This window comes from Doryrhamphus excisus, chromosome 4 (genome assembly GCF_030265055.1).
Source record: "Doryrhamphus excisus isolate RoL2022-K1 chromosome 4, RoL_Dexc_1.0, whole genome shotgun sequence".
In the NCBI taxonomy this organism is placed as follows: Eukaryota; Metazoa; Chordata; class Actinopteri; order Syngnathiformes; family Syngnathidae; genus Doryrhamphus; species Doryrhamphus excisus.
In genome coordinates, this window is record NC_080469.1 from 8,700,869 (window position 1) to 8,718,571 (window position 17,703).

General features: G+C 40.8%; 1 protein-coding gene across 7 annotated transcripts in view; it reads right to left on the reverse strand.

Annotated features, from left to right (window-relative positions):
• Positions 1–1,616: 1,616 nt before the first annotated feature.
• ank1a (ankyrin 1, erythrocytic a) overlaps positions 1,617–17,703 on the reverse strand; it is a 79,124-nt gene continuing 63,037 nt past the window's right edge. For 3 of the 7 annotated variants that reach the window (XM_058072098.1, XM_058072096.1, XM_058072101.1), the window contains 8 exons: positions 17,056–17,211; positions 16,893–16,937; positions 9,398–10,028; positions 8,475–8,820; positions 6,436–6,519; positions 5,543–5,689; positions 3,770–3,871; positions 1,617–1,976 (listed from right to left, as the gene is read on the reverse strand). In XM_058072098.1, coding sequence (XP_057928081.1) covers positions 3,797–3,871; positions 5,543–5,689; positions 6,436–6,519; positions 8,475–8,820; positions 9,398–10,028; positions 16,893–16,937; positions 17,056–17,211 — 1,484 coding nt within the window. In that variant the 3' untranslated portion in view covers positions 1,617–1,976; positions 3,770–3,796. The remainder of the gene's footprint in view (positions 1,977–3,769; positions 3,872–5,542; positions 5,690–6,435; positions 6,520–8,474; positions 8,821–9,397; positions 10,029–16,892; positions 16,938–17,055; positions 17,212–17,703) is intronic. The other 4 variants (XM_058072102.1, XM_058072099.1, XM_058072103.1 and 1 more) reach the window with 3 other exon arrangements.

Consider the following 17,703-nt stretch of genomic DNA (forward strand, 5'->3'; position numbering starts at 1 on the left):
TGTGGATTGGGGGCAGGCTGTGTTGAGGGAAAATACTTCTCATCTTCTCATCATCGGAGCCAGTAAGTTTTTTTTGGTGCACCACCTATTGTCCCCCTCACAACCAAACCCTGACATCATCAGTGGCCCCTGCTTCAAAAACAAACAAGCCCTTATGAGCAAAACATAAGGGAGTGGACACCATTACAGGCTTTTTTTTGGTGTATTTCAAATAATAACATAATAGAAAAATATACAATGGAGGGATTGATAAAAGGCTATTTGAGTCTTCATTTGAATGTATATGTTTGCAATGAAATTAGGGTGCTAAGAGCAAATAGAGTGTATATTTCATCTCATCTACTAAATAGTATAGAGTCAACACATTAACACATAACAGATACAGTATTACCAAGACTTGACAATCATCATTTCTGGCTGCAAAAAACAAACACATAATTGATGTTTATTGCAACTCGTTGAGAGACTCACAACTAGAAAAAAATAAAGGCTTGTGGGTCGTACAATGAGATGGCACGCTTACTGTGGTCAATCAATATTTAAAAAAAAAAAAGTATGTACGTGAAAGATTTTCCTTGATGAGTAACAAAACCTTGCAGATTCGATGACATGTTTCAAAACATTTTATCTACCTTGAACATAAAGACATAAAAATGTGCAATTCTAATGTACTGACATCATTTCTGAGTGGAGTAAAGCTGTGACTAACAGGCTGAAAGCTCAACTGTGACACCCAAACTCTCTTCCTGTGTGTTGAATACACTAAAACCCTCTTATTAGTATACTTATTGCTTCCTCTCAACACAGTTTCACAATGACTGAGCAAAGGTTGGGCTTACAGCTGTGGGTCAGTCAGTCCTGTCTGTCTTCACAGTGATTGGTGGCTGAGTTTGCTACATGTGCACAAATGGCTAAGAAGAAAAACACCAAAACCCTCACAACAACACAAGTGACGTCATCAGATGATACTCATGGTACGTCGAAGATGGAGGTGGCCAGGACTGCTATCTAAGAGGACAAAGTGGTTTGCATTTTTGACTGATTAACACAAGGACGCTATAGGCAGGATACAATAAACTTCTTGTGCCACTCATTATTGCCACTCTGTGGGAAGGTCAACTTTAACCTCCTAACACAGCACACTGTAGATGAAGAGCTCCTATGTCATGTCAGAGGGGCAACAACACACAGAGAGCACAGGGGAAAATGTCAAATGTCACATTTGTATGTTGTATATAGACAAAGATATATAGAATAATATCATATAGGTTCAGATTGAATGGGTGAAACAGGAGGGAGGAATACTGTATGGTCCAGAAAAAGCAGCATCATTGGCGTCACATAGGGATTTTTTACAAACACATGTAACACAGCCACAGAGAGAGAGAGCATTTTAGTGCATACCATAATATGTACAAGACACATATATGCTCAGGTGATGGTTGTGATGCTAGAGGTGAGGTCATAGTTCACCTTCTTATGGTTCTCCCATTTTTGGATGGAACGTTGGCTCAATGTCTCCCTGGTTTAGAAAATGTTTCCCAAATGGATCATAGCCCACATTGCATTGCATTCCTGTGCCCTCCAAGCACCCACCCCTCCCACCCTACCCCCATCACTCCCTCCCCGGTATTTGTAGTTAAAGACAGGCCATGCGGCGGCAGTCGCTCATGCTGACACAGACAATAGGAAGCATGTTTTTGGTTGCTATGTTTTTTTGTCTGTTTTGTTTTATAAGAAATCATGCTTCTAGTTTAGTAGGAGGTCGTTTGTCCTCGTGGTTTCTTAAATTCAAATAAAAAGGTCATAAAAACTACAATTATCTTTCTTGTATGTGCAGCAGCAATGAGTTGGTGCCATTCATTTCTTTCTTTCTGCCATTTTTTTGTGAGTGTTCTTCAGTTTGTGTCAGCTGTTGCTGGTCATGTGTCCATGTAGGAGGTTTTTGGTGAGGGGGTGGAGTCCTGCAGAGAACTCTGGGGAGAGATGAACACATGCTTGTTTAGGATAATCTATAATCTCCAAATTACATTCATACATGGCATCTATTCAGCATGCATGCTAACATTTGGTGTCAACAATATAGGACGCTAAACTAGTTTCCATTTCCCATGGCCATTATACAGTATGTAAACAGCATGTAGCAAGCATAAAGTGAGAGACTTCGCTCTGCACACACGCAAACATATATGCACATACAGCTTCAGGCACGCACACACACAAGCCCGTCCGCGTTGACCCTGACATTAGTTGGTCACTACAGGCATGTAAAACACTTGTCTTGATGGAAATATGCAACTCAGCTAATTCCGTGTGCACTCACAATGTTTCAACTCCCATTTTCAAATACAGCAATCCTTCCCTTGTTGCAATTAATTTGTTCCATAATTGATAAGTGAATTTCTGCAAAGTAGGATTCCTTATCTATTATATTGTTGTGAGAGTATAATCAACCTGTTTATGACCTTCTCAATACAATTTACATTGTTAGTGTCCTCTAGACATGAACTAACACTCCTATATTCAACTTTACACTCCTATTACGCAATATGGTAGACACAATGAGCTCTAATTTTGTGGCGCAGCGCAAGGAGGCGCAGGCGCAATTTGGGAGAGGGACCTGTGTCAAGATGGGTGTGGTGGCGCACCAGGGAAGGTGTCCACATTTTCAGCTTGGCGTAGTGACAATTTTGTGACAAAACAGCACACCAAAGGTGCCAGCTCCAACCTGGTCTATTCATGGCGCAGACAAAGCGCACCCTGCGCAGTAGTAAATTGGCAAAGGTTATACATCTTTTAAATATGTACCAGAGAGTACAAGTCTTGTCTTGACATCTTTATCATCCTTCTAGTACCATTTTTTAATTCTGTATTCACACTTCATTAGGCACTACTGCATATGACGTGTAATATCAAAAAATTTACATTTACCAATACAATTATTAGCATACTGTATCAATGTATAATTGTGGTTGTAATTTTTGGTGGTGCACAACTATAATACAGAAAGTGACATCGCAACATGCAAAATATGTGCATGTTAAAATTTTTGCTTTTGCTCCCCAGTATTAAGAGCATTGCACTTCCGTGTTCAGAGCGGTAAAAATTCACATTAAGAACAGCACATGAGTGTCTGATAATACTGGCAAGAAGTGCACACAATTGAAAGAATCACTATCTATATGATGTATTTCAGTTCTACACCACTGCAAACTGTAACTACAATATTAAAATGATACGTCTAATCCCACAGGGACAGGGAATTGAATGGATTGCAATAGATGATGTTTGGCTTTATCAGTTCACTTGAATAGAGCTCTACCTATACAAGCCAGTTACAATCTAACTGCTCTAATCAAAAGCCAGCATTATTATCTCAACAGATCAGGGGTGTCCACTTTGATACATTTTGTGCATTAAAGAATGATTGTAGGTAATTATATGGAAAGTACCTGAACAAAACCTCCACATCTAATCATACTGTATATCTGTATATACTGTACATCTCATTAGTCATTAAAATAATTTTAATTTTAGAATATGCTGAGGGCCACTAATAAAATGGACACCCCCGCATTAGATTGTGCAGGCATACCTACTTAAAAGTCCACACAATGCAGGTCATGTAAAAGTGTGGTCATGTGCCAGCATGACATTGCATAATGATTAGTAGTGAAGTTAAGGTACATTCAGTGGCATTTAATCCACAGAGCAGAGTGGATTAAATGGTCTCGCCCGGCATGGAGCGCACTGTGGGTGAGTCCCGTACCTGCGGCAAAGCAGCACTCAGCCTGCCTCACTGCTTAACTCTCCGCAGACTGGCACATTTCACTATCTGAGCACCTTTCTTCACAGTATCCACAGTATCGGGCTACAGTCGGAGGAAGAGATGGGATGATAGAGACAGAACCAAAGGTGGGAGGGAATATTAATCGAGAGAGAAGAAGAGAGGAGAGAGAAAAGAGGAATGACAGAATATAGAGTAAGAGGTGAAAAAAGGGGGGAACAAGGGGGAGGGGGTAAGAAATGATATATACATATAAACAGTCAGGAAGTCAGAAGTAATGGCTGGCAGCTGAAGATAATGTACACTGGTGGACTCTAATGGATGAAAGATGGAGTGATGGAGCACACAGTCTTAGTTGAAGCACCACAGACTTTAATGAGGTCACATTCATGAAGGACTCATGAAGATACAAACACAAACATGTGAGGTAGGTGCACTTTAGTGATTATCATGTTCAGTGATGGAATCTTTAACACACTGCTGACTTGTGAGCATTAAACCTGGAGAAATGACAGCAGCTGAGCAATTTTGCTTCACGGTCATGCAGAGGAACACACAGTGGAACCTCCAAAGATGAACGTCCCAAATGTTGTACAATTGAAAAAAGTCCAAAAGCCATCACTACATGTATTCCACCATACTAAGTGAGCCTCAGTATTAAAGTGAACTGCAGTATTGCTATAAAGGGTAGCAATGATGGCAAAGAGGAAGAGTGCTGATGAAAGTCATAACCATGCACTGAGTCCAGTCTAACACACTGTTTCATATCATTCACTGAAATACTGAGCAATACTTATTACTACATGATTGTATTCTTTTTTAATTAATTATACGTATGTTTATGTAATATTTTACATACATGTCTGCACCGGAGAAAGAGCGTTTTTTAATCTCATTGTACATGTGTATAGTTACAATAAAAGGCATTATATTCAGTGCTATTCTATAACCATGGCCACGAAACCACCACCTAAATGAAAGGCACTTAAACATAGAAGAGGGTATGGTTTCTCAGTACAATTTGAACAATTTAATTAATTAAATATCAATTATATAGACATATTGATTGTTTTTTAACCAAGTATAGTAGATGGTAACGTGAATAGCATGCAGTCAAAATTCTGATTTCAGTATCAGATTTCTACTTTGTGTGGAAAGGGTGCATTGTTTTACTTTATTTTAGTTTTATTATAATCTATGTGTCAATACTTTTATGGTAGTTGGGAATGTTAGTAAGTTACTTCTCTTGTACGGTTAATATTTTATGGTGGCAATAAATTAATTGAAATACTTAGTTAGGTTTTATCTGGTTACTCCAGTTTTCCTCCCATATTGTAAAAAGACTGTTCATAGTTGTGAATGTGTTTGCTCTGGCCTGTAAATGACAAAAAATAAAATTAATGTTATGGAAAAAACAAGTTGTAAGTCAACCTGTAGCACGGAACTGAATGTTCAGCTTGGGATGTTCCAATGTCTTTGCTAGGAAGCTAATTTCACTCGTCCAACACACTTCACACTCTTCTTTTCTTTTCTACTTCTTTAAGATTATTATCATTTCCAGTAAATGAAGCTCATGCATGTTAAGCTACTTGGAGACCTTGATGAGAGGCCAGGTTAGGACGCCCCATCAAGCATCACCAAATCACATGATGTAAACAAAGCGTCACATCAGATGACTGCATCATCTGACTTGAATCAGTCCATTTGGGCTAATAAAGAGGAGGTGACAGAACCAGCCATAGATCAGAAGCCCACCTTGCTGCTTTCCCGGCCCAGGATGGCGTAGCTCATGAACTGCTCGGCGTCTACTTCCAGATCGTTGGCGTCCTGCAGAGAACCCTCCATGCTCACGTCTTGAACAGCCTCTTCACCCTTGCCTCTGCGCACAACCTTTCGCACAATCTATCACACAATAAGGAGAAAGGGAGGGCTGGTGTATATCTTTACCATCTTCTCTTTTTTAGAGTCATGTACAATACTTTAACTGTTGTTATATGGCACACACTGAACTACTTGGAGATTCTAAATATATAATCATTACCTTAATAGTAACAACTTTCTTTCCTTATATTTAATTAGATATGATATACTGTCAACCCTTGACACATTGTGGTTCAAATTTTGCATCAGTTTTTCAAAATAATAAATTGTTAGTATAGAAAATGCATATTTATTGACCTAAATTAAGCATTTCAAGCATGGAATGAAAATGGCTGAATAGATGAAAACACAAATACTGTATAAGGTATTCAGAAGATGCATTCAAAGTTGTCAAATACATAATACTACACTGGTCGCTAGGTGATGTAACATTGATGAGACAAGTATGCTGTATGCTGTCCAGAAAAAATCCCAAAACAAAACATGGAACTTACCCAGTGCTAATGTGTGAAGCTATGTTATGTTGTAATTATATCGAATATGTATTATTTTCTGTTATTATATCTACTATATCGGGTAATATGAGTGTAAATAGGGGTGTCATTTCATGTCTAGAGGCCTCTAATAAAGTTAAAACCCGTATTTAGAAGGTCATAAACACATTTTCTATGCTCTAATGACATAAATATTCAATTTCAGGTCTGGGATCAAAGGATCACTGTATATTATATTATATTGCATTATGAAGACAACAGCAAGTGTCTGACCTTTTTAGTCACAATGTTTCCATGTTCATCTGTAAACTGCTCCTCGCTGACCTGCTCCCCAGGAAGATCTTCAGCTTCATCACCCTGTGGACAGACAAGTAATGAACATACCAGAAACCCACTGGAGAGCTTTTGGTGGTCCAAAACATTCACTCACTCATTCCTAATGAGCTCTTACCACTATGCAAGTAGTGGAAGGTTATTTATTTCACTGTTAATTAAGTTAAGCTTCTATAGACACTTAAATCTGTAAAGCATACGAGGATGGGTCCGATGAGCTCTAATTAATCACAATATCCTGTTTGTAACATGCTATTATTATTTTAATGAAAAAGTACTCTATTAATGAGCAGTTAATAAGCAATCTAGCAATAATTGGCATGTCAAATTAGCATTGTATTTGTTTTTTCCTCAAAATATATTTACTACATAATTGTGGTTTACTATTCAAGTGCGAAAAAAGTGTGGAACCAAGCTGGTGAGTTCTAATTGAACTGAATAAATGCAAACAGATAATAATAATGTAAGCCACTGGGTATCTTCCAGGTCTTCATGATAGTGTACGGACCATAATTGTTGTTGAAAAAACATAATATTAATAATAACAACAATAAGGACTGTTTATAGGCTCCAGCATACTCCCACGGCCCTAGTGAGGATAAGCAGAATAGAAAATTGATGGATTTATGGATGGATGGAAGGTCTGTTAAGACCATTTTCAACCCCTTAAAAACTTTAAAAGCTTTAAGTGAATGTGACTGAAACAAAACTGTGAAATAACACAAAAATGTTGGTGAATAGGCATCAGCTAAATAATAAATATACGAATGAATGCCATGTGAAAGTTTGTATTTCTCTACAATAGCAAAAATAGAGAGAAACAAAAATCCCCCTTTTGCAAATTGTACTCCATTCAAATGCTTCTCTTCTTAAGCTTTTCTCCCTGCAGTACCTTGAGTATGACTCTCCGGCGGACAACTTTGGTGGTGACATTCTCCTCTTCATCGGCCACACCCTCTACCTCGCCGAGCTCACGGTCCAGCTGAATGTGAATGTAGGTGAGCACAGAGCGCACAGAGCCACTGGCTATGTGCAGCACATTCTGACAGCTGATGACCAGAAAGGCCAACAGCACCAGGCTAAAAAGGAGCTCGGTCACCAGGGCCCACATTGCCCCGTTTGGATCAGCTCAAAGATCCACACAGTACCTTGACATGCACGCAGCAGCGATGCACCACCAAAAAAGTCAGCGATAGCTGCAGCCTTTAGCCTTTCTTCACTGGACTTCCATAAAGTGGGGCAGTGGGCCCTTTCCACAGGACATTACTTCCCACTGGTGGATCAGTCAATGACTTTGGGGTTTCTACTCCCACCGCTCTGTCCTTTTGACCATGTGATCAGTGGGCTTTAAATACCTCCTGATACTTTAGTGACACAGGGCGCACTTCCATTCTTGATGAAGTCATTACTTTTAGCACATTAACACTCAATCAAGCATAAAGACGTAGTACAGTTGAAATGTTGAAAAGAGACAAAGTTTCACCAGCACTTGATAAATAGTAAGCCCACAAAGAACCTTGACTCTTCTGAAGCAAAAAATATATTCACGCTGTCACAGTTTCACAGGCTGTCCTTCACAGCGCCATGTCAGGTTGTGCATGAAAGTCAACGCGTGGGAAGGTCCTGGAGAGGGGGGTGTGTAACATGAGTAGGACAGTGAGAATTCTTGCTATATTTGTCCCCACATGCTGTTGTGCCCATCTTCGGCTTGAGATATTGTGTGTGTGTGTGTGTATTTGCTTTATATATATTTTTGATATAGTGGGAGGTGACTAAATTAAGTAGCACTACAGAGAAAAAATATTCAGTCTAATTTATTATTCCTTAATAATTTGAGTTCTGAAAAAATTTAATCTTGGTTCATATAGAGACTATTTTATGGGAATGAAAGCAAAATCTGAGGGGGTGTGGTTCCATCCATTGGTTGATTTGACATGGAATGGCCCTAGTGTATAACATGACAGAGACAAACCCCTCACCTGTCCTTTGAAGCGCATATCATCCCAGGCCCTCATCTCTGGGGTCCTGTGCGGGAAGCCCAAACCCCTCTCAAATGGCTGGGTACCCCGGAAGTGGCCCCGTAAAATCTCAGAATGCCCCATGTCCCTCACAGGCTGCAGCAATGCCTCCTGGGATACATGGGACTGGTCTCCGTCCACGGAATTGCAGCATGAGGATATCATGGTGTCAATGACCTGCCTGGCCTTTGGTGGGTTGCCCACCCAGGCCTGTGGGTCAGTACCAGGGATCCATCCTGGGCCTGTCTGTTCCTGCAGGTAGGAGATGAAAGAGCCACTTCCATTTCCACTTCCACCATTAGCAGACCTGAAAGGAAGGACACATACGTGAGGATGTTAACCACCACAATCACACTTATGGAAGTGCTATTGTTACTAAATAAATAACACATTCAGACACAACTAAATAGCTTCTCTAAGCTGTAATTACTGTATTGACCCAAATATAAGATGCTCCCTTTTTCAAGACCCTTTACTGAAAAAATATTGATAAAGACAAAATTAAAGCCATAAAAAACTATTACAAAAATCAAAAACTGGGAGTATATTACAATAACAAAATACAGTAATAACTCATTTCCATACATCCAACATTTTCTATGTCGCTTATCCTCTCTAGGATCACACGGGTATGCTGGAGCCTATCCCAGCCCTCAGCTGTACACCCTGGACTGGTCGCCAGCACATACACAACCATTACACAACCAGGCCACACAAACAATCATTCACACTCACATTCATACCTATGGACAAATTGGTTGTGTATGTGTAGTATTGTGTATTTGTGTGACCACACCTAACATGTCGTAATTAAATTGCATGTTGGCACAGTCTGATTTTTTTGCTGTATTTATGAGTGTTGAATATGTTGTCGTCAAACTCACCTGTCTCCATTCCGATCTGCAACACAGGCGTGACCGGCTGACTCACTAAGTCGGGCATACAGCCTTTGTTGTCCTGAAACAAGAGAAAGCCCTTCCTCTGAGCCTGTCCCTCCTTCTCCTCCTCCTCCATTGCCACCAGTCGTACTAGTGATGGCCGATATCTCCGAACTTGCCTCTGACCCCTGACCATTGTTCAGTCCGTTAAGATTGATACCAGCGATGGTACTGCCGAGAGAGGCCGGAGTGGCGGTGCTGAGAGAGTCAACGCCCATTTCGGAATCATCTTCGGGGAGTTCGATGGAGCTGAGCACACCACCCCCTCCGCTGGTGGCGCTGGCCTGACTGGCCGGTCTACCCAGACTTCCATAGGGCAGCCCGAGCAGACCCTCAGAGTCGTCAGCATTACTGCACTCCAGCGAGGAGTCCTCAACAGGCACCAGGGAGGGGGAGTTACCTGAGGGCCACACCTGCACGTCAGACATCTCCATGAGGGTGTCCTCCTCTGTGGTGGCAATGGGTGCACAATCCAGGCTGGAGACTTCCTGCCAGTAGGCCTCAGCGCCCAGCGGTGAGGGTAGGCTGTACTGCATTGAGGCAGGGGACAGAAGCTCATCCTGCGCCAGCCCATAACCTGGAGCGACACACAGAGAGGCACACTGACACCCGGCCCCCCTGTCTCGCTCCCAACCTCACCCGCACAGCATAGGGAGCCTGAGAGGGGGAAAAGCCCCTCCGCCGCTTTGCTGGGCAATTAGGGAAAAGGTAGAGGAGGCTGAAGAAGAAACAAATGGGAAAGGAGCGGGAAGGGAAAACAGGGAAGGACCAAGACAATCGGAGCTGGAATAAAAGTGCAAAATGCTGAGGACATAAGAGCAAGGACTTTTAGAAGAGGGGTTGTCAGGCTCAATCAGCAAGTGCTGACAGGATGGGGGCAGTAGCAGCAGCAGACACATTCGGTCCTACACGGACAGATTCAGGCCCACTTGTGACTGATGCTGCTCTGCTAGTTCCCACCTACAGGGAGATGACAGGAATTACAGTCCCCAAAACCAGGGACTGGGACAGTCATTCACCCATACCACATGCCATAATAAACACACACATTCCACCTGTCCCATTCTAACTCTCCATCACACTTTTGCATGCATTCAATCCCAGTCAAAGAAACAGGCAGGTTATTGTTGTTGTCAGGCTGGAGAGCATGCACGCAGGCAATCTCATTCACACCTCACACGATATGTACACACTCTTTGGTACACACACTCTTTGTGGTCTGATAAGCTTTTGATTCAGTCAAGGATGACAGAGCTAGAAACATCACAGGTACAGTAGATTTGGCGTTCCCTCTGTTGTGAGCCAATATTGAAAAGAAGCTCATGAGTGAAATGGCCATGGACTCAGGTCACTCCTACATTTGTGTTAAATATACAATGCATTGAAAGGCAGGCATGCCATATTAAAGCACAGAAGCATTGGAATAGTAAGTACTGTACTTTTCTTTCCAAAACTGAGACGAGAAGTGAACAAAAGCAGTTACGGAATGAAATACTGTAAGTGAAAAGCTGACATGAACATAAATGGTGATGTCAGCAGTAATGTAAACAGGCTGTAAAGTGGTACAGCAGACAGTGAAATAAGAGAAATGCAAGAGCAAGAGGACACCGAAAGTCTCAGCATGTCATTCATTTCACTGCTGTGAGTGCAGGAGATATTGGAGACAACTTGTGACCTCAAGCACCTTGTGACTTACATTCTACACTACTGCTCAGCCTCACAGGGACTCACACTGCCTGTTGCTTGTTAGAATGTGGTAATTATGTCAATTCATTCATTCATTCATTTTCTACCGCTTATCCTCACGAGGGTCGCGGGGGTGCTGGAGCCTATCCCAGCTGTCTTCGGGCAAGAGGCGAGGTACACCCTGGACTGGTCGCCAGCCAATCACAGGGCACATATAGACAAACAACCATTCACACTCACATTCATACTTATGGACAATTTGGAGTGGCCAATTAACCTAGCATGTTTTTGGAATGTGGGGGGAAACCGGAGTCCCCGGAGAAAAACCACGCATGCACGGGGAGAACATGCAAACTCCACACAGAGATGGCCGACGGTGGAATTGAACCCCGGCTAACCACACAAGATGCCGTGCAACCCCTTATATATAATATTATGAAAATCTATTTTCTCTTCTGTTAATCTATAACAGTGGAACTCAGGGCCAGCAAGTCATTTTCTGCTGGCCAAAACACTATCAGAAGCACTGACCTACATTTACAACTTACATTTTACTATTTGTTTCATGAAATTGTATGAATTGCACTGCTTCCAGTAGTGTAATGTATATTAGAGCTTTTTGTCCAGATTTCAGTTTCTGTCTTGCCAGGTCAATATAATCTGCCCATGGCCTTCAGGACCTGTAGTGCTGGCTGATGTCACTTAAACTCTATTAGCAATGGGTTTCTTTCTTTAACCGATTCTGAGTCGCCTCACAAGGCCAGCTCCTACAATAATGTATTTTTCTGTCAAACATGTTTGAAAAGCCAAGTTACAGCCACAATGGCTGACTGAGGAAGAGAAACTGGGCACTTGGCACTGTTCATAAAAAATATATACTCATATGTGTATACTATATACAGTACTAGATGTCAATATTTACCACATTTTGTTCATGGAAATTGATGTGACAAAACACTATGTCACTGTACTGTATTCGGTAAAATGCAAAACAATGAATAAGGATTCCAACAAAGCCTATTGTCACTATCATTTTGAGTATGTAGATGTTAATACACCTATATTACTGAACAACACACTCATCTGCCTTTTTAAAAATTGTGTTATTGTTTTTATTTTGCTTTGTTATCCCCTGGAGGCTTTAACCTAGAATGTCTCTTTCTCCCAAACAGTCTGCAAATTAACATTATAAATTAGTAATCCTCTTTCTGGTAATAAAGCAACATGTTGGTAATGAAAATGTGGCTTAATAAGATGCATTAAGAAAAAGCAATGAAGCTGATGTTCAATGTACAGTCCAGTTCAAAGGTTCAAAGGCCACCACAAGATTTGTCACCAGACCATACATTGTGAAAAAGGTGTGTGCAAAAGAGTGTTAGAAGCTATAAGCTCCTGCATGCGAGTCATGGGTGCCGACATCACTAAAATCAAGCTTAAGTAATGTGTATTCCTGGTACCCAACATTGAAGCTAGCCTTAGGAAGCTCACTCGCAATAGGCCTAAACAGCAGTGTAGAGCAAACAACACTAGCTATCCAGACATAATGACACACGTCGGCTCCAATGATACCAGGATGAGGCAATCAGAGATTAGAACGAGAACCACAGCAAGGACTCACCTAATCTTGCCAGAAAGACGTGTCGGTATTGAGTAATTGTCTCTGGTCCTTTGCCCGTGTGAGGCAATGATGAAGGGTTTAGCCGGCTAGCTTTTGTAGCGAACAGGGACTGCAGTTTGTACATAATTGGCCTTCCTTCTGTTCGGAAGAGCAGCCTCCACCCTCATGGGGAAGGCGCTCGTACCCTTTCTAGAAATATAGATCACTATTTGACCCTCACATGACATCACACACTAGAACAAGTTGGGGCACAGGTGATTAGCAAGCCTGTTAGAACGTATGTTTCCTATTGTCATTCTCAGTGACAATTCACATTCACACACACGCATTAACACATATGAGCACATTTATGCACACATATATGAATATGCACACCAAGAGAAGTACATACCTCCATATGCGCACTCACACATGGGTGCTTCTCTACACTATCTACCGTCTTATCCTTGATGTCTTTATGCTATTGGTATGCTATTATACCAATGCTATTATTACTACAACTCTATCGCTGTAGTTCTGTTTACTATCATGGTTCATGTCTTCATTGTTACTATTGCCACTGGTAAGTTTGACCTATGACTGGACGGGACACACAAAAAAAAAGAATGTGTGTAGAGTCTGTTATGGCGAACTGGCGTCCAGGCTGGACTTAAACAATACACATAGCTCATATATAGACATAATATAGACATATTAGGCATACTGATCCACAACCCATAAATGCACTTGCTTTCTACTGAGCTAGCGCTTGGTGATGATAAACGTGAACCTCTCGCTTTTATTAGCGATTAATCAACAAATAGCTATCAGTAACTTCTTATCGTACGTATAACTAACCAATATATAACATGGGTTCTAGACGAAGCAATCTTATTAATATTACAACTATAAATTATCTGGGGGTGAACAGCCTCACACCGCCCACTTTAACAAAAAAATGTCCTGATGAATATTAGATTGCTCTCCTCAAAGGCCGTGCCCATTAATGATCTCATAAGAGAACACAATCATAAAGGGGACCTATTATACACATTTTTCTGCCCTTTGTATTGAGTTGTGGACTCCTATAGAGCAGCCATATACAATAACCAGCACACAAATCTTTTGAGGTCTTCCAGCTATTCAGTTGTATTTTTTTGGATTTTGTGGTTCCTGTGAAAACGGTCTGTTTTAATGTATTCTACCCATGGCCCGCCTCCAGGCATGCCCACTTCGCTGTGCTTGGTCACACTTGCGAGTGCTTAAAAGGACATCCGGTTTTTGCCGCTGGCTGTGAACGGTAAAAGTCGGCTTTTAACATGTAGCCATATGTGTTGGATTCTGAATCCGATCCGGAAGTAGAGACTGGACAGTCTGAAGTTTCTAAGAAAAGCACGTTTGTGCTGGAAAATGATTACAACCCTGCTCCCTGTATGCAAATGCTTTTGCTCCATGACTTACACAAAATAAACACACTTAGAACACTAATAAACTGTTACTTACTGCTTGCTCTTCTGACTCTGATTTACTCTCTTCCACATGACCAAGTAATGTTGGAAAGGCGTCAGGCTTCAGCAAGTTTGTCAGTTGGGAGGTAGCCTGCTAACTTATGAACTAATGGACAATCACTAATGTGACAATGAATATATTTTTGTTGGGACTTTTTGTTGGAGGTTTATGCTATACAGAATTCTAACGAGAACAAATAGGCTTATTTCCCAAACAGCAAAACTAATGGTGACCTGAGACATTTGCACACTACTGCATATAACACAATAAATAATAATAAAGCGGTGAAGTTGCACACTTATATGTACGAAGACAGGTTGTAGAAGACCTTATACGTTCATGTTGACCCAGTCTGACTGAATGATTAACAACATTTATAATATTTAAAATGGGAATGAGGGGGTACAACATCAAATTTATACAATTACAAACACTCACAATGACTTTGTTTTTTACACAAAGCAACCCAGTTTATAATCACAACATTCATACTTAAACACAACAGACACTTGTCATAGTTTACAAAAAAGGTTTTTGACCTTTTTTACAGAAATCACTAGGAGGGGAAAAAAGAGTGCAAAGTCATTCATTGTGTTCATGCCATGCAAAGGTACAATACAGTATGTTGAACAAGTGGGAGGCAGTGCAGTGTTACACACCAACTAGTGCCAATCTACTGCTCACATGCCAGGATGTGAGTGCAAATGCACAGAGACATGCACAGGGAAGCAGGGGAGGGGAAGGACATTGTGGGGAAAGAGACAGAAGAGAGAAGAGGGTGATGAACACAGACGCAAAGTGCGGGAAAGGCGAGGGTCACCTCCCTCCTTCCAGTGGGTGCTGAGTGCACAGTCTGTGTGAGGTGAATCATTCGCAGACACGTAAAAATGTGGAAGTTTCAAGACTCCAAAGGAAAACAAAAAAAACACCAAAAAGAAAAATGCACGAAACGTCGCAGGTCAATAAATGAAAAAAATTAAAAATGGTTCAGAGGTCAACATGAGGTCGGCATGAGGTCAGAGTTCGGAGAGGAGTGAGGAGGAGGAGGAGGAAGAAGAGTAAGGCTGCAAATGACTTTTCCGGAGAAACAGGGAATGAAAACAGGGATCCCAAAATGACATTCAGTGAACATTAGTCCTAGAGAAACGCAAACCTGCTCTTCATGCAACATCAGGCACCAAGTTCATATCAATGTAATGTAAACACTTCCTGGCACTGGAGGCTGTGTTTGAAACAAGCTCAGCTGTCTGTAATGTAATACTCCTGTCTTACTCTAAGATTCTGTTCTAACATGAATTTAGTAGAATTTCCAACGAAAGGTGTAAGCAAGCACTCAAAATGTTATTGTTTTTGTGTATTTTCTTTGTCTCTTACCAAAATCAAAACATTAAAGATTTAATATTATCAGAGTGTCATGTTCCACATTCCTATTTTGCATCTTATTTTTGTCCCTGCCTGCTCCCACTGGAGGTGGGACAACTGGGAACACCTGAAGCGTACCCCTTACAGCTTGGAAAAGTTGTTTCTTTCTCACCAGCTCGTCAATGATACATGGACTGTCTTGTGCCTTGTGGATCACTTGTTGCAAGGCTGTTCTTTGTTTGTAACTTTTCCCACAATCTTGTGGACAAGTTCTAGTTACGTATCTCCTACAGGGTTAGCCCAGTTCTTTTCCTGCTTTCCAGCCAATTAATCTGCTTTGTTAATCTGTTGTGAATACCTTGCTTCCATGGTGTTTTTTCCAATTTTTTGTTCCCCAACACCATTGTACTTTGTTAGTTAACCTTGTTTATGTTAATACTTTGTTTTATTAAAAGACTAACTCATTTTCCAGCCTCCCGACTGCATCTGGGGCTCAAAACCTTTACAAAACGTAATACACTGATATTTTCATTCAATTTCTTTTTTTTCAAATTATTTTTTTATGTTGATGTGATTTGAATATTAATACTAATATACTGTAAGTCAAAACACATTAAACCTCTTGAACTCGTATAATATACTACTTCCCGGAGTAGTATTTAATACCACAATATATAGTATTATAAGAAGACAAACTAAAAGGACAATGCTGTAAAATGCCTTTGGGGGGCACGTTAGGACAAAACAAGATGAAATCAGAATCTTCCTTCGATTTCTATGCATGGTTACATCTGGACACATTGCTCCAGTTTTCACAGAATGGCACTTGGAACTTCAGGCTCGTCCTATGTCCTGGACACAGGCATGAGTTACCACCATTCCACAGATGAAAATGGAGTCAGTAAGATGTAAGGTATGCATTTGTGAACGAAACCATGAGGAAAAGGAGTAAAAGACAATCTTGTTCAGGACGCAGTGAGGCAACATTTATGATCTGTGTATGGTTTGAGCATAACAATGTAGTGCTACATGCTGCACAAATATGTGCTTGCATCTTTTTACCTAAACCATCCAGGGAAGTACTGTAAGGGCCGGTAATCACTAGCCAATACCTCCCTATTCTCGTGGGATGAGATGCAGTACTAAAGCACCTTCAAAAAGTGTATTTCAGAAAGTAATGTACTGGCAGAGAGATAATTATTTAACAATATGTATATTTTGGTTGCATAATGTAATTGGCTGACAAAGAGCTATAATATATTACAATAGAAGGTACTGTACACGTACTGCAGTAGGAGTGTCCTGAGTCCATGAGCATGTTGCTGTTATTACCTGCAAAGGTTTTAAGGTAGCATTCATATGCATGAAATAAATATGGACATAAGAAGTCTTCAGAGGACGATAGGGAAAGAGGTTAGAGGTTGCACAGTCAAATTTGGGCTAAGCTTACCATTAGTCATAGCAGGAGAGAGGTGGTCTCTGTCGTCGTGTCGTCGTCTGCTGAGATCACGGGAGCTTTGTCTGGTGGGCTGTGCTGGTTGGCCCTCCAACATTGTGATGATGTCCATGCGGTCAATGCTCTTCAGGGCTGTATACAAGCTCTCCACTGTAGTGGTGTGATCCAACACAGAAAAAAGCAGGATTTAGTAGTATTTGGAGTATGATTAGGATTATGACAAAATTATTACAATACCAGTATGTAAGTTTCACAAGTGATAACATTTTTTTTTTCTAAATAAAAGGTGGTTATATGGTTCCTTTTTTCAGATCATATGGCCGATCACGGGGCAGCCAGGAATTCTGGGCCCCATGGACTGCGATTTTACTCATGAATGATGAACCGGCAGCATATAAACATATCAGTTGAATACATGTATTCAATATAGAAAATATATGTACCTCATATTCCAATAAAATATTTTTGGAATAATTGATTTGACATTTTCTGGAGAAAAATATGTTTAAAACATTCAACATTTATTTTTCAAGGTTGTCAGCATTTTTTTATGTAACAAGTGCTGATAATCACCGTTGTAGTCTTAGCTATTCATCCAGTTTTTTTTCATTCTCCCAACATGCAAAATTTTATTGAGATCCT